Source organism: Hyaena hyaena, unplaced genomic scaffold, assembly GCF_003009895.1.
Source record: "Hyaena hyaena isolate Hyena2069 unplaced genomic scaffold, ASM300989v1 scaffold_1006, whole genome shotgun sequence".
NCBI lineage: Eukaryota > Metazoa > Chordata > Mammalia > Carnivora > Hyaenidae > Hyaena > Hyaena hyaena.
The window spans coordinates 50,123-72,058 of record NW_024081630.1 but is presented as its reverse complement, the minus strand read 5'-3'; the positions used below and the strand labels follow the sequence as shown (position 1 = coordinate 72,058).

At 40.3% G+C, this 21,936-nt stretch overlaps 1 protein-coding gene across 2 annotated transcripts; it reads left to right on the top strand.

Moving 5' to 3' along the window:
- The first annotated feature begins 3,781 nt into the window (after positions 1–3,781).
- Positions 3,782–21,822, top strand: LOC120223512 (putative dimethylaniline monooxygenase [N-oxide-forming] 6). 2 transcript variants are annotated; one of them, XM_039221687.1, is made up of 8 exons: positions 3,782–3,913; positions 8,908–9,096; positions 10,215–10,377; positions 11,835–11,977; positions 13,914–14,113; positions 16,929–17,284; positions 19,239–19,311; positions 21,480–21,822. In XM_039221687.1, exons 1-8 carry the CDS (start codon positions 3,782–3,784, stop codon positions 21,820–21,822), a joined length of 1,599 nt encoding a protein of 532 aa, XP_039077618.1. The 2 variants fall into 2 exon arrangements, with proteins under 2 accessions (XP_039077618.1, XP_039077617.1); XM_039221686.1 differs by having other exon boundaries at positions 21,459–21,822.
- Positions 21,823–21,936: the final 114 nt, after the last annotated feature.

Below are 21,936 nucleotides of genomic sequence, written 5' to 3'. Positions count from 1 at the left end.
CTTTCTAAAGATGCTGTCAAGCTGTGGGAACTTACAGGGAAAGAGCCACAAGCTCATGACTCTTCTGATCATTTTTGAGTAATAGACATTTCTGCAGTCTTGTTAAGTCACAACCACTCACTTAGTTCAGAAAATGAAAGATTCGGTCTCTCATGTAATAATCAAAGCCTTGGAATTTTTTTTTAAAGTTCTAATCTTCTCTTTTGTACTTCAACCTGGGCCTGCCACCAGGAGAGACCTAAGGTTTTAGAAGCGGGCATGAAGTCTTTCTTCTTTATCACCTTATGCTTCCTTCTATTCTTCCTCCCCTTGATGTTGTTGGGGAGGTTTCTGGACCTTTCAGAAAGGCCAGGAAGGGATTAGAAGGAGAGAAGGGAAAGAGAGGTTAAGAAAAGGTCAGAGTAGGGGAGAGATCTAACCTAATTGGTATTATCACATTCTGGCTTCCAGGTCTCTGAGCCTGGTAGATGTTTAAAACTAGTTTTTACTTCTATGGATGTCTTGGCTTATACTTCAGGGGCCCCAAAACAATGGGGACCTCCCCAGTAGTTCTCTAGACCCAGAAGAATGAACCCTATTTTGGCAGACACATCCACAGCCCTATTAGACTGGACCTACTATGGTCCCATATTAGTTCTCTTTCAGTGGCTCACATCTGGCCCTCAGGAAACCCTAACACATGCTTTGCCTCAACAAACTCTGGGAGTGCTGGCCAAACACAACATAAACACAACTCCCCTTCACAGTTATCCAGCCCAAACTCCATCCTCTAGATTCCCCAGGAAAGGTCAGGTAGACAAAAATTCCACAGAGCTCCCAACTGTTCCCCAAGTAGTGGGACTGAGCCTCTCCCCTTACACTTGTCTCAAGAACCAGGTCTTTTGATTTCATTTGTTTGATGGGAAAGTTACACACACAACACACCAACAGCTCTTTCCAAAGAAATCTACCCCAAAAGACTCTCTCTCATGCTCCATGTTCTTGACTCTCTTCAATTCTTAGTTCTATGAGCTGATACCTCCCCATTGAACAAGTGGGTCCCAGCAGCAAATTAAATCAACTTATTGACAGTGGGATACATAGAACAAGAAAGATCCTCTTAAGCAATTTAAATGCACTTGTGTCATCGTTGGCTTACATTTTCTACTTTTGAAAAGAGTTGCTTAAACTTACTCAGTAAGTGAAGAGGTTCATGGAATGTTGAAAGGACTTTAGTAATTACCTAGGTCAATTAGCTCATTTTACAGTGGAGAGATCTGAAGTCCTGTAAGAATTATCAGAAAATATACAACCCAAAGGGTAAATCACTGAGTGTTTACTGTATCACTATCAGAGAAAAATATGAATGTGCTAGGCTAAAAATCCAAGAATGGCTTCCACTTAATACCATGTAACTCATGGTGCTAGATGCTGCCTAGGGACTCTTGGCATATCGTCTCTCCCCCCTTGGGCCCCCTCCTACATCACAAGGACTGGAAGCTAAAAACTACATTTCTAAGACCTCCTTGTAGTTAGGGCTTGAATGTAATTTAGGTTTTTTTCAGTGATTTAGATATCTGGGTTTGGAAGGCACTGGGCTTGGAAGGCAAAGGGAAGCAGAGGCTGAATTTTGGCAACTATGTTAATCCATAAACATGTTCCAATAGGTGTGTTTACATCAGCCAAACTCCACATCCCACCCTCTGGAAGTGTCTGTGATGACAGCAGCGGTTCCTGCCCATTGGATGGTAACTCTAGGGGTGTGACCTTACAAGGCCTATGGCAGGCAGACCCCTGGTTTTTGATTCTCCAGTCCTTCCCTCTATTACACACACCAAATTCCTGTATTAAGTCCATTTCTTTGTGAAATAGAACGGCTACTGCTTTCTGTACTAAATCAAGAGTGATATGCATACAAATCACAATATAAAATCTCAAAGATGGAAGGACCTTCTTTGAGACATCAAGTCTATAATCAGCCAACAAGTTCCTGAACATCTATTTCCTATATATCTCTTATGTCTCTCTATTCTCCATTCCCTTGATGCTTCTCTACTTTAGCCCCCCAGCATCTCTGTTCTAGACTATTGAAATTACATCCTGGCATCCCTGATTCTAGCCACTGTCCATATGAATCCAGCTATCTGCCTAGATAATCTGTCTAGCTTCCACATGAATCTGATCTTTTCTTACCTGTCACTTCCTTGTTCAGAATTCTTGAATAGATCACCATAACCTAGAGGATGATATCCAAACCCTTGAGTGTAGCATTTTAATGTCCTTCATAATCTGGGCCCTGAATGTTGACTATACCTTCTGCTATCCCCATCACCTCTGCTCAGCAACATTGAACTAATTGTAACTTTCTCACTCAAGTCCTCTTTTCTGTGCATTTGCACATATTTTTCTCCATGACTGTCATGTATTCTTTGCTCATTGACTACCTGGCAGGCATCTCTTTTTTCTTCAACACTCAGCTTTTGGCTCCATTCCTCTTGAATCCTCTCTTACTTTTCTCTCAGATGGACTTAAATGTTCCTGCCTGAGGGCTGGCACTCACTGAATCAAACTTCTGTGGTGACATCGATGGATCATCTCGTCATTAGACTATACACTTACAGATGGAAAGCATTGGATCTTTTCACCTTTGAATCCCCAAGAGACTACTATGGCACAGGATATATGGTAGGCACTCAGAAAAAAGGAAGGGAAGATGGGAAAGAAGAAGGGGGAGGAGGAGGGGAATAGAAGCAGGAAAGGTGGGAGGAAGTGAGAAAGAGTCAGAGACAAGACTCAGTAACTTCACAATTCCGTCTTTGAGTTCACTAGTTTTTACAAACTCATAATCCACAAGGGTTAGCTCAGCTCTCTCAAATCACACCCTCCTAAGTTTCAAAACTTTAAGGGTTTTTGTTTTCACTTTTGGCATAACAAATAGTCCAGGTGCATAGTATTTGTTTCTATATTCTGAAGTTCCAAAACAAAAATAAATAAAAGAACCATTGTTCCTTTAATCTTCCAGAGGTTTCACCTTACAGCCTTCATGGCAATATCAGTTACTATTTTATTTTTTGGAACCTGGGCCAGGGACCTCATTCTTGCCCTTCACCCATCGCTTTCTTCCTCTGCCCCCATCCTCTCCCCCATTCTGCTATCTCTACCACACTCAGTCCTCCTCTTTACCAGGGTTCTACGTCATGAAAAATTGAAAAAAAAAAAGAATTTTTACTTTAAGACTAATAACTCCTCCCCCTTCCTTGATTTTTACATCAAAAGACATTGTTAAAAGCCATTTTCTTCTACATTTAAAGATCTGCTGGTTCACTGGAGAAAGGAAAGCCGTGCATTAAGACTAAGACTCCTTAGAACCAAGCATTCAAAGTGAGTAGGGGTGATTTAGAACAGCAGATTTCATGCAAAAGTCTTGAGTTCTGGTTCCAACTCCTTTACTTGTTAGCTGTGAGACATCAAAGAAGCAATTTATAATCTTCTCAGAGGGACTATTGCTGCATTTGTAAATAAGAGCATTAGATTGATGAACTTCAAGGTCCTTCCTGTACTCGTTGACTCTATTATTTTGGGCATCTTGAATAATCAGGAGAAGAAACCAGATTTAGTATTGTACTATAGCACAAGGGATAAAAAATAATGAGCATAAATTGTTAATGTGCATCTATGTCTTCTCGTATTAAGGTGAGGATCCTGACCCATAAACCTTGGCTGGTTCTTCCTACTGAAAAATTCTAAGTATTCAGGGACACTCTTCTGACGAAGCTATCTCCAGACCCTCCTCCTGGTGACCATGGGGAAGAGAGTGGCCATTGTTGGAGCTGGTGTCAGTGGCTTGGCCTCCATCCGGTGCTGCCTGGAAGAGGGGTTGGAGCCCACCTGCTTTGAGAGGAGCAATGATATTGGAGGCCTGTGGAAATTCTTGGTGAGTGGGGTATCACTGGAATGTCAACAGAAGGGAGATGGATTCCTCTGCAAATCGAATCTGATCAGTTCTATTCAGATGTGATTCTATAATTACCTCATGTCTACTGGGAAAAGCCTGTAAGTTATGATAAACAATTACTGTGTGTGTGGTGTGTGTGGTTAATTGAATATTCCAACCAACTCAAAAACTAGAGAGAAAATGCTTGTCTTTGCCATTCAGTTTCAATGTTGGACAAATGATATAATTAGGAAATATTCATTATAAAAAACATGTTTAAATTTTGAAAATTACATTGGGACACTTCAATCCTTTCTGTCCTAAATTTCCCAGCCATTGTGATTGGATGTAGATGATACACATAATGTGTTTGGCATGAACACATTATATTCACACCATTCAGCTTATAGCCAAATTCCATCTTGGTCTCAGTGCTTGCCCAACCTGCACCAACAGAATATACCAGTGCTAACTTTGGACATCTTTGTATTCATCTCAAGAGCCTTCTTTTTTTTAATTTTGGGGGGTCCTATAATCCTGAAAGTATTATATGAGATATAAGATCATCTCCATTAGGAAATAATCAAGAGGTTTTTTTAAAAAAAAAAAGATGTTTATTTGATTTTGAGAGGGTGGGTGCAGAAAGAGAGGGAGATAGAGAATCCCAAGCAGGCTCCACACCATCAGGGCAGAGCTCAATGTGGGGCTCGACCACAGGAACCGTGACATCATGACCTGAGCCAAAATCGAGTTAGGTGCTTAGACTGAGCCACTTAGGTGGCCCAAAAGTTATTTTCTTAAGGATTCAATTATCTTTATTTACATTTGCTCAGGGAGATGTGACCAGCTTAGCCTAAATCATGAAATTGTTCTCTATGATTCATTAGCAACAGTTAAATGCTGCTTGAATATCTATTTTGGCAGAGTTTTGTGCTACGTACTGGGATGACAAGTGCATGACATAATTACTTTACATAAATGGTTTCCAATCCATTTGGTGAAACAAACCATAATACAGTTCCACAATCCTTTAATAGAGAGATGGGCACAAATTCATTTGATGGCAAAACCTTTCCTGAAGTCATATGATCAGAAAACATAAGCTGAATTGACACTGGGCTAGTTATAATTTTTATTTGTCCCACTTTGTGTTTCACTGCAGAAATAGGGTGCTGTCTCAGTTGTCACTAGAAGTGTTATGGAGAAAAATCCAAAAATCTACAAATTCCAAAATATATCTGGCTCTATGAAATTTCAAAGAAGAGATTATAACACTTTCCAACAATGAGACAGACTTTGGTGATTGTCAACTTAATGAACAACTGTGTTGAGATTTAGAAGACGGAGTGGTGGGGGGCAGCTACTGAAATGTTCGCAGGTCAGAGGACACATCTGGCAGGGAGAGTACTTGGCTGAGACCTGAAGGACGTTCTCAAACAAGGCACGTAGAGGACCACTAACTGACACAACGCCAGAGAGTGCCATTCCCACTGTAGTCTGTGAATGGCACCCCATGGATGTGTGATCACCAACAGTATGCCAATACCCAGTGGGAGAGTGACCAGCATGAAAGGCACAAAGGAGAAGTGACCAGTGTGAAAGGCACAAAGGACGCAGTGAACATGGCATGGCCAAGGATCTGTAAGTTAACCAGAGCAGCCAGATTGCAACATCTGTTTAAGGAAGCAATAGATAAAAAGATGAGTAAAATGCAAAGTCAATCTCTGGGTTATCCACAAGACAGATATCCCTCTTCCATAAGCTCACTGGTTATAAGAATTGTACTCAAAGACCCTGTGGGGATATAAATACATAGAAATACATTAAAATACTCTAATTTTGAAAGACAGGTTGGGGAAACTTCTATCCTTTCTGTCCTGAATTTCTCAGCCACTGTGATTGGATGTAGGTGATACACACTTGGCATGAAGACATTATATCCACACCATTCACCTAATAGCCAAAAGGTGAACCCTTTTCTTCTTTTCTAAGGAAATCTGCCTGGTACAATGCTTAGCAAGGGGTTTTTGAAAAATGTGTTACATAAGCTTTTATCCTACAAGCCCTGTTAGGCAGAAGGTATTTTGGAAGAAAGAAACCTGATAATTCTGAACTTTTCACTGTGTGTTCTTTCTGAAAAATGGAAACCAAGTGAGAGTTAAACACTAGCAGGCTGAATGTGACCATGTTTTAAGTTTCATATACTCCAATATTAAGGCCTTGTGTCCTCAAAAGATTTCACTGCTGGGGTCATAACAGGTTGGTTGTTCAACAAGCCATTGTATAATAGGTGGGTGTTACTTTGATTACAAAAGGGGAAAACAATGGAACCAGAACTCCTTGGACTTTCATTTCATTCATCCATTTATTTATTCAACAAATACATTCAGAGTACACTATGGATAGTGTACAATGTTAGGTATAGGTGCAGATAAGAGATACCGCAGGCAGCCAGCATTTTAAAGTCAGAGAAAGCAAGCCTCAGAATGACTGTGAATATGTTATTAGGGCAGTAAAAACAATCGGAGCTTGGTAGAGGTAGGGATGACTTCAGGTTGGTGAGAGAGAGAGACAAGGAAAGGCATGGTGAAAGGGGCAACTTTGGAGCTGGACCTTGAGGTATCCATAAACAAGCAGAAATGAGATTCACAGACAGAGATGGCATCTGGAAGAAGATCAAGGCAGACTGCTTGACATGTACATACAACATTCTTTAAAGGTCTATCCTCTGACCTTGCCCTCCGGTTGGTTATGTTCTAGCAGGAGAGATTAGACTTGAACATAGTTATAACCCAACAACAGGCCGTGACAACGTGACTGCAGCTGCTTGGATCTCTGGGTCTAGGGCAAGCCCTCTCAGCCAGAGTCAGTCTCAGCTTAACTTCCTCCTCACCCATTCAAACCACACCACATGCTGAAATACCAGTTCTCTGGAGTAACTGTTGTTATGTAACACATGTGTTTTCCTTTGTTTGTAGAAAAGCTTTTCAGAGTAAATTCCAAGGAGCTGTAGGTTACATAGTATTCTCTTCTGTTATGATTGGCTGGGGTCAGGAGGTGAAAGGGCAGAAATCCAAGGTCTTATTTGGATAAGATAAGACCTTAAATAAACAGATCTTTAAGACTCTGTTTCCCAGAGCAGAGTCTTACTTTTTTTTTTTTAATTTTAATGTTTTATTTATGTCTGAGAGAGAGAGAGACAGCATGAGCAGGGGAGGGTCAGAGAGAGAAGAGACACAGAATCTGGAACAGGCTCCAGGCTCTGAGCTAGCTGTCAGCACAGAGCCCAACGCGGGGCTCGAACCCACAAATCGTGAGATCATGACCTGAGCTGAAATCGGACGCTTAACTGACTGAGCCACCCAGGCACCCCAAGTCTTACTTTTTTTTTTTAACCAGTCCCCTGTCTCAAGCCCAGCCTTCCTTCCCTTCAATACGCAGTTTAGAAACTTCCTGCCTACTTCTCCTTCTCACAACCACCAACCAAAGAAAGGTATGTCTGTGGGTGAACAGGAAAGACTCAAACCTGAAAATCTGCCAGGCAAGAGCTGTCACCCTTTTTCTGATCTTAGCAGAAATTTCGAAGCGAAACTTAAGAAAGTTAAAATCTCTGAGCCTGGCTATTGATGAGAAACACAGCAACTGTGAATAGAGGAAGTTTTCCTCTCAACCAGAAGCCAAACAGGGGACCTCAGGCAGCCCCCGTCCCCACCCCCACCCCAGGCCCAGACGCAAGCCTCTCAATACACTCCCACACTTTTGGTCTGTATCTTCCAGAGGTTGGTTTGGGGCTGGAGGGAGATAGATGTCCTGAATCCAGCAGGAACATGTCATTCCAGCTCTTTTTCACATTTTGCAAAGGTTCCTTTGGATTTGGAGAAGTGAAGGCTGACAGCTTTTTAATGTACTTTCAAGGCAGAACGTTGTGTGAATTTTTATCCTGCCCTTACAACAGAGAGGAAATGTTTGTTTTCCATTTAGCCTCCAACTACTTCTCAAAAAGAAGCCATTTTTCAATCACACAGTGGCTTCATAATGAAGTGGCAAGATTTAATACAAGTTCTGAGGCTCCTGGTTTCCTGTGTCTCTTTGGTGAGGAGTAAATACCACTAACTAATGATTAAGAGGCTCCTCCAGCACAGAGTTCATTTACAAGAGAACAGTGGTTCTCAAAGTTCAGTTCCCAGACCAGCAACATCAGCATCGTCTATCAGAAATGCAGTTTCTCAGGCCCCACCCCAGACACACTGAATCAGAAATCCTGGGGGTAGGGGAGAACCAGGTAGCACCCAGGAATCTAAGGGGTCCTTCAGCTGATTCTGATTATGCCAAATGAATAAACCCTCCACTTCAGGAGAAGGTTCTGTTGCTAGCAATGTATTCAAATCAAATAGCCGATCAAATAGATTAAAACCTGCACCCTCCTTTGGATCATTTCATTGTGTTCTTTTAACATGACCATAATATCAGAACCAGTACTGTGATTGGAAAAAGGAAGAAACCTCTACGGGACTATAAATACAGACATAACATGGGGGCAAATTTGAGTAAGAGAACAAAGGTATAGGGACCCAGCTCTGCCAGATGCTATGTTAAAGGCTTTCTTTGCTGCATCTCACAGAGAACTATCAATTGTTTTCATGTCTTTTTTATACACATTAAAAAGGTTTCAGTTGAAGGACGCGTGGGTAGCTCAGTCGGTTAAGCCCCCAACTTCAGCTCAGGTCATGATCTCATGGTCTGTGGGTTCGAGCCCGGCATTGGGCTCTGTGCTGACAGCTCGAAGCCTGGAGCCTACTTCCAATTCTGTGTCGCCCTCTCTCTGCCCCTTCCCTGCTCATGCTCTGTCTCTCTCTCGCTCTCTCAAAAATAAATAATAAGTATTTTTAAAAATATATTATTAAAAAAAAGGTTTCAGTCGACCAAAACTTGAACTTTCATTGAGGGGAATGTCATCCTTGGCCCCCCCTTTTAAGCTTTATTCATTTTCATAGGACCATGCAGAAGAAGGCAGGGCAAGCATTTACCAGTCTGTATTCACCAACTCTTCCAAAGAGATGATGTGCTTTCCAGACTTCCCGTATCCTGATGATTACCCTAACTACATGCACCACAGCAAACTCCAGGAATATATAAAGACATTTGCTCAAAAGAAGAATCTTTTAAGATATATACAGTTTGAGGTAAGAGTCTTATACCTTGTGCTGTTGATCCCAGTATGTTTATCAGGGTGGGGGGAGGGTTGTGGGAAGCAAGGATATAGCATTCTGTTATAGAAATCAGAGTCACATGTTTGGATAGCTCACCAATCAAATGTTGGTTTGGATTATAAAGTATTCATGCACTGTGCTTTCCCCCCCGCTAAAAATTGTCCTCCACTAGTGTCGGAGAACTTTTAGAATACCATCGCAATACCGGAGAAGCCTATACTACCATAGTGTACATTCCACCCTCGTACATTGTCCTGTTTTAGAAACAATCCCAAATTCTCTAGTCCATATTTAAGACTTCTGTGGGTTCAATGCCAATGAGCTGTAGTTTAGAAAACATGCCATTTATCAGAAGCTCTGCCATTATAAAGAAAGTAAGAAATGAATGATTAATATAGTCATTGCCCTCATCCTTCACCCTCTTAGTTCCTTAGATTAGGATACATAGCAGTTAAGGCAAAGATGCACTCACTGACAATAACAATAATAGTTTACATTTTCTCATGGCTCTTAACCACAATTCATTACTGTGAAATCCAAAGCACATATATGTAGTGAGAAAAATAATCAACCAAATCATGAATTGGAATTATATTTAATATAATTTCACTTATTTATGATTATTTTATTTATTTATTATATTTAATTTCATTTCACATTATTTAAATGAAATAGACTAAGGAAGTGGCTAATATTTCCAAGGGAGAGTGTACATCATCACAGAGAAATAAGGATTGAACCCTGAGATATTCCACATTTATGGCATTGATAGAAAATGAGGTCAAAGAGACAGAGGCCATGAATTTCAGTAGAGGATGGCAGTAAGGATATGACATGACATCTTTCACAAGATTTGGTATCATTTACCCCAAATCTACTAACTAGATGTCAAAAAAGTAAATAAGCCCCAGTGAGTAATTTTCCTCGAAAGACCTGAAGATTCACTGTGACTCCTTGTTTTAACATCTTCCCTATATTTCTCAACGATCAAGCAAGCTCATAACAATTATTTCCTCTGCAGAAACACTGCAAGAAAATTAAAACCCATAGAATTGTAAAATAGAAGGAATTTCTTTCTGGTTTTCTTTAAGACTCTGGTTTCTAATATAAAGAAGTGTCCCAGCTTCTTAGTCACTGGACAATGGGAAGTTGTTTCAGAAAAGGATGGGAAACAGGAATCTACTATTTTTGATGCTGTAATGATTTGTTCAGGACATCATGTATACCCTAATCTACCAACTGATTCTTTTCCTGGTAAGTATGGAAAATTTATAATAGTCTGGGGGCTTATACACCAGCACCAAGGGATGAACTAGATCTTTCTATAGATTGTACATAATGATTATTCTTAAGGTTCCAAAGATTTCAAAACAAAATTTTTAAGTCTGATGATAAATATAGATATAATTGTTCTCCTGAACCTTTATGCTGAAAGAATCAAGGAGCTGCAGATCACAGATCACATGAAGATATGCGTCTTTATAAAAGAAGGGGTTTTAAATGCCATGTATATCCACATTTTGTAAAGTAACTTTAGAAATTTCAGTGAGTGAGTGAGTTAGTGTGTGTGTGTGTGTTTGTGTGTGTGTGTGTAGCACACTCCATTGCTATGCAAAAGCGCCAAACATCAAATAAATATAATACACTTGTAAACTTCCTTTCTCCTTCCTTTGCAATAGGAACAAACTTCCACTCTAAAATATTAGAGTTCTAATCTCAAGGTATGATATTCACAGCCCAATATAATTAAAAGAGTAGAGATTCAGAGGCACCTGGCTAGCTCAGTCAGTGGAGTGCGCAACTCTTGATCTTGGGGCTGTGGATTCAAGGCCCACATTGGGTGTAGAGATTGCTTAAAAATAAAACCTAAAAAATATTTATAAATAAACACATAGATAAGTAAAGATTCAGGGAGAATAGAAGATGGAAAGCATGAAGCTTAAGAGACAGAATATTTAAGGTTAGAAATATACTTGGGCTCAACCTCTTATTCCACTAGTTCCTTATCATGTGATCTTGGACAAGTTACTTAACTTCTTTGTGTCAATTTCCTTATCTTTTAAAAGATAAAAATATCTGCCATTCAGAGATGTTATCAAGATTAAATTCTTAAACATATAAATCCTAGCCCACAGTAAGCACTCAATAAATATTAGTTATAATTATTATCAAAATATAAATTCCCATAGCATAAGTTTTTTTAAGGCACAATAAGTATTTATTTGGGGGTTTAGTGTCAAAAAGGATAAATGCATTTCAACTAGGAAACTTTTTTTAAAAATCAAGACGGATAGTATTTTTTGTTTTTTGGATTTTTTTTTTACAAATAGTTTATACACAATACAGATATTTCTAAAATAAATCAACCACAAAACATGTACATACCTATACACACATGCATCTATGAGTATGTATAGTGTAAGTGTGTACTGTTAAGTATGTACATGCACATGTGTGCATATGTACAACTGTATCTTTAACTATATATTATAAACATATATATGCATATGCACCTATCTACATGTATGTATTTACATACACACATACATTTTTTAAATCCAAAATCTTACCATTATACCAGTACAAATAAAGTTATGTTAACAATAAAAAAAATCAAGACGGATAACAGGAGGTAAAAAGAAAAAAGAAAACACTTGAGTCTTTATTGTTTTCTGAAAATCAGTTCAAATCATTTCTCATGTTCCACTTAGGCCTACATCAGTTTCAAGGACACTATCTCCACAGCAGGGACTATAAACACCCAGATGCCTTCAAGGGGAAGAGGGTCCTTGTGATCGGCCTGGGGAACTCAGGATCTGACATTGCTGTTGAGCTCAGTCGGCTGGCTACACAGGTACAGTCAGGAAACAAATGTAGGGTACAGCTGTGCTATTAAATCAACAGCTTAGGCACCGAGGCTTATGCTCACCATGTCATACTACAAGGGACCCACATATGGCATATGCCCATTGAATCTAGTACTAGAGACATTCTTCCTGTAAAGCAGGTAACATGGCCCCTAGTAAGGAAGGGCCTAGTAAGGAAGTGCATTCTGCCAGAACCAGAGGTAAGTGTACATGTGTATACATGTACATGTACATGTAAGAGTGCATTTTTTGTTTTAATTTTATGTTCTGATCAACTCCAAGCAAACTGGAGTGGTTACTAGTCAGGGTCTACCTTTATTTATTTCCCACTAGTTCTTGTCACCTACCATGCAGAAGGTGTTGTGCTTATCATTCTGAAGGTCTGAAAGATATGGAAGATTTCATTCTCACTGTCATCTATCCATTCAACAGCCAGTGCTCAACAAACATTGGGCACATGTTATATGTCAGAACTATGTCAGGCTAGAAATAAACACAGAAATGGGTCAAACTACTTCTTGACTTCCAGGAGTGGTCAGTGGGTAGAGGCGGGATGACAGGTATGCAGACCTTCATGAAAGGAGGTAGTAAGACTTCCGTGACATTAGGTGTGGCTGCAGTGTGAAAAGAGAACCTAACTTAGCCTGGATGAAGTCAAGGGAGTCTTCCCAGAGGACTCTATGCTGAATCACCCATGACCAATAGACCTTCAAGTACTTAACCTATTTTTAAGGAAATAGGTCCTCAATAAACAAATTCTTAAATGGATGTCAATAAAACCTAATTAAATTTTTGATGTCAATTTCCCTCAGGTTATCACAAAAGTGGCATAAGATACAATAGCTCTCAGGGCTGAGACAGCTGCCATGGTCTGGGTGCCCAGACGAGGTCATGGAGTGGGTATAGAAGAAGGACTGGAAGAGGAAACTTCAGACAGAGAACAGAATTAACTTCTTGATATCTCCTCAGACTAATTTCGGGTAGAGATTTAGCTATATTTCTCCCAACCATCCCAGTAACTACCCCACCCACCACCACTGAAGCCCCAGATTGGCTGGTTCCCACCAGGCCTATCATCTATGTCTGTGAGTCTGTGAAGATTAAACCTGTCACAACTGAATACACAGCCCTCTTGTTCCAAGATGTCAGGTTCTCATTATTTCAACAACTGCACTAGCCCTCTGGGGTGGAGAGACAGAGTAGTTCCGCCTCTAACTAGTTTCAATCATAGGCGATTCATCCTGAGCCACTCTCTTAAATTGCCTCTGCCAGGAGTGCCTGACTGTCTCAGCCAGTTAAGCAGCTGACTCTTGGTTTCAGCTCAGGTCATGACCTTAAGGTTCATAGGGCTGGGCTCCATAGTGACAGTGCAGAGACTGCTTGGGATTCTCCCCCCGCCCCCACCTCATCCCTACTCTGTGTGTCCTCCCTCTGTCTGTCTCTCTCTATCCCTGTCTCTCTCTCTCTCTATATATATATATATATATGTTATATACATATATGTATATATATATATATATGTATGTATATATATATGTATATACATATATGTATGTATATATATTTAAATATTTATATTTTTAAATGTTTAATTTTTGAGAGAGAGAGAAGGCACAAGTCAGGGAGGGGCAGAGAGAAAGAAGGAGACACAGAATCTGAAGCAGGCTCCAGGCTCTGAGTTGTCAGCACAGAGCCCGACACAGCACTGGAACCCACAAACTGTGAGATCGTGACCTGAGCCAAAGTTGGATGCCTAACAGACTAAGCCATCCAGGTGCCCCAAAAAATATTTTAAAAAATTAAAATGCTTCTGCCTGGATATTGAGGGGAATGCATGAAGATATCCATAAAACAAGATCATTATGTCATATCTGCTTGTTCTTTACAGTGTGATATTGAAGTCTATGTTGCCTTCCCTACCAGGTCATTATCAGCACCAGAAGTGGTTCCTGGGTCATGAGCCGAGTTTGGGATAATGGCTATCCTTGGGACATGGTATATGTTACCCGCTTTGCATCATTTCTCCGGAATGCCCTTCCTTCGTTTGTCTCTGACTGGTTATATGTGAAGAAGATGAACACATGGTTTAAGCATGAGAACTACGGCCTGATGCCTTTAAATGGGTACTATAAGTAACACATATTTTATCAATCAAAAAAGCAGGGCACTAGCTTAAGTTGAATTCTTTCTCTCTAGATCTTACTTTAGCTGTCTCGCTGAGGTTGTTGAGATTAAACTGAGGACTGCATGAGTGACACAATATACCCAGAGAGCATGAATAGGTTGAAATCTTATTGAAATGTCTCTAGTGGGGAAAGGAATATGGGAGAACACAAAAGGCCAAAGAGACGGGACACTAGATCCTCCTGACATGTGAAATTCATTTACGGTAGCTACAAGCTAATGCATAGAATTCTGAGGGCTAATCCATCTCATGAATTGTTTTGTTTTGTTTTGTTTAAGGAATACCTCGTCCATGCTTATGGGTGAATGGGATAACAATTATAATACCTCTTCCTCTTCCTCAAGACAATAGTGGTATGCAGTAAGATAAAAATATGTAAAGCATTTTGTAAACTGTAAAGTTTTACAAATATTGGTTCTCATTAGTCTCAGATATTCTATTATGCTTGTAAGGAGCAATTAACAAAGGGGTATTAATCAACATATCTCAGAAAGTAGGAAATCTCAAAATGAAAGTACACACCTCCTCCACCATGGAAATATTGGCATGTTAGCAGGACATTCAGGAGGCATGGAACATGGAAACCAATGGAGATTCACAAAACTGATATAGCCTATAAAATTAATAAGATTTTGTTTACTTATTTTTTTGTAGAGACAGAGCCTAATGCCTACTAATGAGAAAGGCATTCTAGGCAAAAGAATCAGTATATCAATAGTAAAACATTGGGGCGTCTGACTTCAGCCCACGTCATGATCTCACAGGTTGTGAGTTCAAGCCCCATGTTGGGCTCTGTGCTGACAGCTCGGAGCTTGGAGCCTGCTTCAGATTAAAGTGGCTAAGAAAAGAAAGGACTCACTAAGAAATTTCATGTTGGCCCACACTAGCAAAAATGTTTCATTGTGGGGGACACCTGGCTGGTTCAGTCAGTGGAGCATGATCTTGATCTTGGGGTTGTGAGTTCAAGCCCCATGTTGGGTGTAGAGACTACTTGAAAATAAAATCTTCAAATGTTTAAAAATGTTTCGAAAAAAGGTTTCATTGTGTTAGAAAATCAGGTAAAAAAAAAAAAAAAGTAAGAGGAAACAGTAAATTGGGATAGAGTCAGACCCTCACTTCACAGCATTTATCCTACCTAGTCTGGCAGACTACTATATCCTTAAAGATAAAACAAACAAACAAACAAAACATGTTGATTTCATGCATTTAAAATTATGTTTAATGTAATAGAAACTTCAAAGCCTGAGCTGTAAGACTTTTTATCTTCTCAGAATAACTTATGCAAATCATATTCTGACTTTTCCCTTTAGACAATGAAACATAGGTTTGGAAATTTATTCATTCTAAGATTGAAGGTCCCTCTTAGAAAGGTTTTCGAGTACCCTAAGGTATTGATGACACCTTCTCGTGCCTCCCTTGGGTGAGGGAAAGGGGGAAAAAACAAGTTTTACTGAGATCTACTTTTTGTCACTTCTAAGGTGAAAGACAAGGTTCTGGAATTATAGAGGTAGAGGAAAGGTGTGAAAGTATACAGACACGTTTCTTTTTTTTATTTAAAAAAATTTTAATGTTTATTTATTTTTGAGAGAGAGAGAGAGGCAAAGTGTGAGCAGGAGAGGGGCAGAGAGAGAGGGAGACACAGAATCCGAAGCAGGCTCCAGGCTCTGACCTGTCAGCACAGAGCCCGCTGCAGGGTTGAACTCATGAACCGTGAGAAGTCAGACCCCTAACTGACTGAGCCAGCCAGGTGCCTCAAAACTTTCTGAGTGTTTGAGATACTTGGTGTAAATTCCAAAATCCCTGAAAGGAAACTTGAGTCAAAATGAAGAAGGTCATCACAAAGTGCATCATTCCCAGGATTTTGGCAACAAAAGTGCAGTTTCAAAGTCATTACACTCTCTTTTATGACCACAGCAGAGGAAAGGAAGCCACACATGGCAATAAAACAGCTCACTACAGCCAGTTTGACTTTCTCAAATCAAAGAAAGACCTTATTTAAAATAATAGTTCATTTATAATAATGATGCTTGCATGAGACAGAGGCACTGTTTTAAGTGCTTTACAGGTAATTGTTCATTTAATTCTAACTGTATGAGGTAGATCTTACCACTATCCCCATTTTACACATAAGGAAATAAATACAGAGAAGTAGTCACTAGTGAGAGATGGAAATAGGTTATAAACTTGAGCCACCTGGTTTCAGAGTATGTATTCTTCTTAAAAAAATTTTTTCTATTATACTCTTTTTATCTTTATTATTGAGAGAGACAGAGTGTGAGCAGGGGAGGGACAGAGAGAGAAGGAGACACAGAACCCAAAGCAGGCTCCAGGCTCCAAACTGTCAGCACAGAGCCTGACACAGGGCTCTAACTCATGAACTGCGAGATCATGACCTGAGCTGAAGTCAGACACCTAACTGACTGAGCCTACCCAGGTGCCGCCCAGACTCTGCATTCTTAACCACTGATTATGTCTAAGAATTAGTTTTATTCTCATCTATTTGGTAAATCTCCAAATCGTATATAAGTACCCTAAGGGAGTCTTCAAGTGTCAAAGGACCAAAAGAGGCCGCTCAGACAGAAGTTCTTAAGGATTTTTGCAGGCAATAGGAAAAAAAGTTACACAAAAGAGCTCAGAGGTCCTCATGCTAATGTTTAACTCCTCAAATGTGGTTCCAGTGCTGTGGACTGTTGCAGATAGTTCTTGCAATTGGTGCATTACAGCAAAAGGCTTTGTCTCTTGTTTGTGAACAGTCCTCTGAGAAAAGAGCCTGTGTTCAACGACGAGCTCCCATCCCGCATCCTATGCGGTACTGTGTCCATCAAGCCCAGTGTGAAAGAGTTTACAGAGACCTCAGCTGTGTTTGAGGATGGGACCATGTTTGAGGCCGTTGACTACATCATCTTTGCGACAGGCTATGATTATGCCTACCCCTTCCTTGACGACTCCATCATCAAAAGCAGAAACAACGAGGTCACCTTGTTTAAAGGCATCTTCCCCCCACTAATGGAGAAGCCAACCTTGGCTGTAATTGGCCTTGTCCAGTCCCTTGGGGCTGCCATCCCCACTGCTGACCTCCAGGCTCGCTGGGCTGCTAAAGTGTTTGCAGGTAGGTCAACCATTCTGTCTTTGATCCATTTAGTCACCGAACACTTATTGAGCACCAACTATATGCCAAGTACTGTGTTAGGTGCTAGGGATATAAAGGGAACAAAGCACACTCCTTGACCTTAGATAGCCTAAAATAGAGCCAGGGGGGATGCTAAAATAGGGGAAGCTTTAGGGTGTTCTGCACAGGAATATAAAACAGAGGCAGGGAGTGGTAAGAAATGGAGACATTTCAGATGGCTTTAGGAGCTGTTTGTTAAAGAGCTTAGACTTCTCATAGGGAAATTGGAGGGACTTTGCAAGGCTGAAAGCAAGAGAAAGACAGCAGTGGATAACTGCAATGTCATGATACATTGTGAAAGTTAGAAGCTCCCTGGTGGATGTTGTGGGCATACTGGAGACCCTATTGGTGTCAAACTGTGTCAGAATAGCAATGGCAGGCCACTCTTATTCTATCGACAATTGTCTTCTCCTCCCTCCACTCCAGACCCCAGGTACTACAAGTCCTTATGTGAGGAAATCAAGAACCCGAGGATTATATGTAGAAAAGCAATATCTCAAATATATAGATTTAATTTACTTCAGTCATATAGATCATCATTACCTAAAGTGTCTTTTTATTCAAGGATCCAAAAATCCTTGGCCAATATAGGTATACCTTATCTCACATACTGTCCATAAAAAGTTAGGTAATAAATTCGGAGGTAATGAAGAAAATGTTACAATCATAGAGTGGATATTTTCTAAAAATGTGGTTAAATAAGCATCTATTTCAAATGTACGACAAAGGATCATTATTGAAATCATCCCTGTCATGAAACCCTTTACAAGTTTGCTCCTCTGTAAGATATTTCCATTGAGTTTTCCTCTTAAAGGCACAATAGTGCCAAGTACCTGTGGTTTTACAAAAACATTGGCTATAGTTCCTAAAGCCAAGAAATTTATGTGAAACAAAAGGTGGTATTCATTCATTCAGCAAATATTTATTGAGCACTGCTATGGGCCAGGCTCTGTCTTGGCACTTGGGACACAACATTAATGCAGACAAACATTCTAAGCAAACATCTGACCACAACCTTACCAGGCTAGGTAAGGGGCTAACAATGACTAGGAAGTATTGATGCACTGTGAATGTCATAATAGCTTTCTGCCATGGTGACAAGAGCAAAAGAGCTAGAGTCAGCAATCAGATGACCCCTCCACTGATAACATAGTACAAAGCACTAAAAATTTTCTGATGCCTCCTAATATCCCCCATGGCCGCAGGCCAATGCTGGAAAACCATGCTTCTTTCCATTGTTCCATTTTATCTTTTTTTTTTTTAATGTTGTTTATTTATTGTTGAGAGAGAGTGAGAGCTGAGGCGGGGGAGGGGCAGAGAGCGAGGGAGACAGAGGATCTGAAAAGGGCTCTGTGTTGATGGCAGAAAGAGCCTGACGCGGGACTCGAACCCACAAACCCCGAGATCATGACCTGAGCCGAACTCGGATGCTCAACCGACTGAGCCACCCAGGCGCCCCCCATTGTTCCATTTTAATAGGCATACACCTTAGAGTGCAGATTACTTCTTGAGGAAATTCTTAATAAGAGGATGCAAATAAGAAATATGAAGAAACTATTATGATATTAATATATATGAGGTATATCTAAGGCCTGTTGGGGAGTAGGTCCTCCATAATGTCACAGAAATATGAGATTGGTGATTTGAATCTATAAACTTCTCTTTTGTCACTGTCTCACTATAGCCAGCCTTGCTATTCATTCAGGGGTTCATTGACTTCTTAAGTCTTTATTTCTGTAAATTGTTAGTCTGCTAAAGATACCAAAGGCAGTTCCTCTTGATCCAAAATCTTTTAGGGATATCGTTCATAAATACTAAGAAAATTTAATCATGTGTCATTATATATTTCTGATTTTTTCATTTTCAATACTTCTTTCCCCCATTTCTTTTCTAGACTCATGCACCTTGCCAACTACAAATGAAATGATAGATGACATTGATGAGAAAATGGGGAAGAAACTCAAATGGTAAGAAGATTGTACTTGCTAATGAAACAAATCCTAAGATTTGCCTTTATATGGATAAAAACTGTTGATATAGTTTATAATATTTTTAGTAAAGTTCACTTTTTTAAAAAAAATTAATGTTTATTTTTGAGAGAGAGAGAATGAGTGGGAGGGAGAAGGGCAGAGAGAGGGAGATATAGGGCAGAGAGAGGGAGATATAGAATCGGAAGCAGGCTCCAGGCCTGGGCTCTCAGCACAGAGCCTGATGCAGGGCTCAAACTCACAAACTGCAAGATCATGACCTGAGCCAAAGTTGGACACTTAATCTACTGACCCAAGGGCCCCAAAGTTCATGTTTTTGAACATTTGCTTATGATCAAGCAGTATTAGATAGGAAAATAATAGTATCACACATCACCTGTAGGATAGAACATACTAAACTCTAGAGTAGTTTCTCCCATGGGAGTGATTTTGACCCCCAGTGAACATTTGGCAAAGTCCAGAGACGTTTTTGGTTGTCACAAGTGGGGACAATTATTAGCATCTAATGTGTAGAAACTGAGGATGCTGCTAAACATCCCACAATGCAGAGGACAGGCCTCCTAGACAAAATATTATCCATCTCAAATGTCTCCAAGAAGCCCTTTCCCATCAGCCACATGTCTTCCAGCAAGTTAACTAGCTGTGAACTGAGCAGTGGCAGCACTGTAATAAGAAAACCAAATGATGAACCAAACTGAGTTCACCTGCCCTAGTATTTTCTTCTAAAAGAATATTCATTTCGGAGCACCTGGGTGCCTCAGTCAGTTGGAGAGTCAGTTGGACGTCTGACTTTGACTCAGGTCATGATCTCACAGTTCCTGGGTTCAAGCCCCACATTGGGCTCTGTGCTGGCAGCTCAGAGCCTAGAGCCTGCTTCGAATTCTGTGTCTCCCTCCCTCTCTCTCTCTCTCTGTCTCTCTCTCTCTCTCTGTGCCTCCCTATGTGTGCCCTCTCTCTCTCAAAAAAATAAAAATAAAGTAAAAAATTGAGAATATCCATTTCTGATTCCTCCAAACATGCATTCTCAAGTACACCATAAATGGGATTTGTAGAAAGTCATTTAAGTGGTTAGACATCACATATTTAAATGTATTTCTTATGTTAGTTAATTTTATATAAATCAATTATGTTCAAATTTTACATTAAAATATGTCAAAAGAATAATTAGATAATGATTTGGATGAATAGGTGACTGTGTAAGAAGATACTTTCTTGGGGCACCTGGGTGGCTCAGTTGGTTAAGCGGCTGACTGCAGCTCAGGTCGTGATCTTGTGGATTGTTGAGTTCAAGCCCCACATCAGGTTCTGTGCTGACAGCCCAGAGCCTGGAGCGTGGAGCCTGCTTTGGATTTTGTATCTCCGTCTCTCTCTGCTTCTCTACTGATTATGCTCGCTCTCTCTCTCTCTCTCATTAAACATTAAAAAACATTAAACATTAAACAGTAAACAGTAAAAAATTTTTTTTAAAGAAGACTTTTTCTTCTTTCAAGCTCTAACACGTCTTTCACTGAGTGTTGCCAGGTAGTTGCTGGCAAAGGGCCTAGAGGAAAGAATACGTGGAACCTTCGCTCAACAAAATCTCCCCTATATCTCATCCAGTTCACAGGGCATCTCTGTGACATGGGCACTCCTATTCACAATTCAGGCAGCTCACTCTACTTACCAGCCTTTTTATTACAGGCTAATAGGAATAAGAAGGAGGAAAAGGAGAAGCCCCAAAGTCCACCTCATTTCTTAAACGGTAGCCTGCTCTTCAGGGTTCCTAAAAGGAAATGAGGCCACGCTCCAAAAATCTAACATCAGGGCAGATCCCAAGTAATGTTGTATAAAGAATAACCATGTGTTAAGAATAAACTAAGTTAATCAGTCACCTTGACATCCTGGGGTCCTTTCACTCCAGGTCACATGGCCAGAGGCAGAAGACCAAATGACATCAAATTTAGATAGAGATTAGGAAGAAGAAAAAAACGAATCAACTCATTTATCGCCACAGGACAAATGATAAACTCAATGTTGGGGGCAGAGGGAGGAATGGGATAATTCTGGGGGTGCCAACTAAAATGCTATTTTCTGAGCTAGAAATTAAGAAATGCATGCTTTGTTTACAACTGTGCCACTCATTCCAATATGTTCTTCTCTTTCCTCAGGTTTGGCCAGAGCCAGACTTTGCAGACAGATTACATCACGTACATGGATGAGCTGGGCTCCTTTATAGGAGCCAAGCCTAACATACTCTGGCTCTTCCTGACTGACCCCCAGCTGGCCCTGGAGGTGTACTTTGGCCCCTGCAGCCCATACCAGTTTCGACTGATGGGACCGGGAAAGTGGGAGGGGGCCAGAAATGCCATCCTGACCCAGTGGGACCGGACAGTAAAGCCCACCAGGATGAGAGCTGTGGGGGAAGTTCAGAGACCCCAACACTTTTATAATTTGCTCAGAATGCTTTCATTCCCAGTGCTGTTGCTGGCTGTTTGGCTTACATTTTATTAATGAGAACATCTTTTATGTCTCAGATATTACTCAGATATGTACATAGCTTAATTATAGGCATGTACACATATGCATACATAAAATCTCAGAGTTACTCTTTGCCTTCCTCCAGAT

What these genes read in the sequence shown, in the direction of transcription:
- LOC120223512 (XM_039221686.1), top strand. Translation starts at nt 3,782, where the DNA reads ATGGGGAAGAGAGTGGCCATTGTTGGAGCTGGTGTCAGTGGCTTGGCC. An exon ending in GAGGCCTGTGGAAATTCTTG is followed by an intron (nt 3,914 to 8,907) that starts GTGAGTGGGGTA and finishes TCATTTTCATAG; the next exon opens with GACCATGCAGAAGAAGGCAG. An exon ending in GGCCTGATGCCTTTAAATGG is followed by an intron (nt 14,114 to 16,928) that starts GTACTATAAGTA and finishes GTTTGTGAACAG; the next exon opens with TCCTCTGAGAAAAGAGCCTG.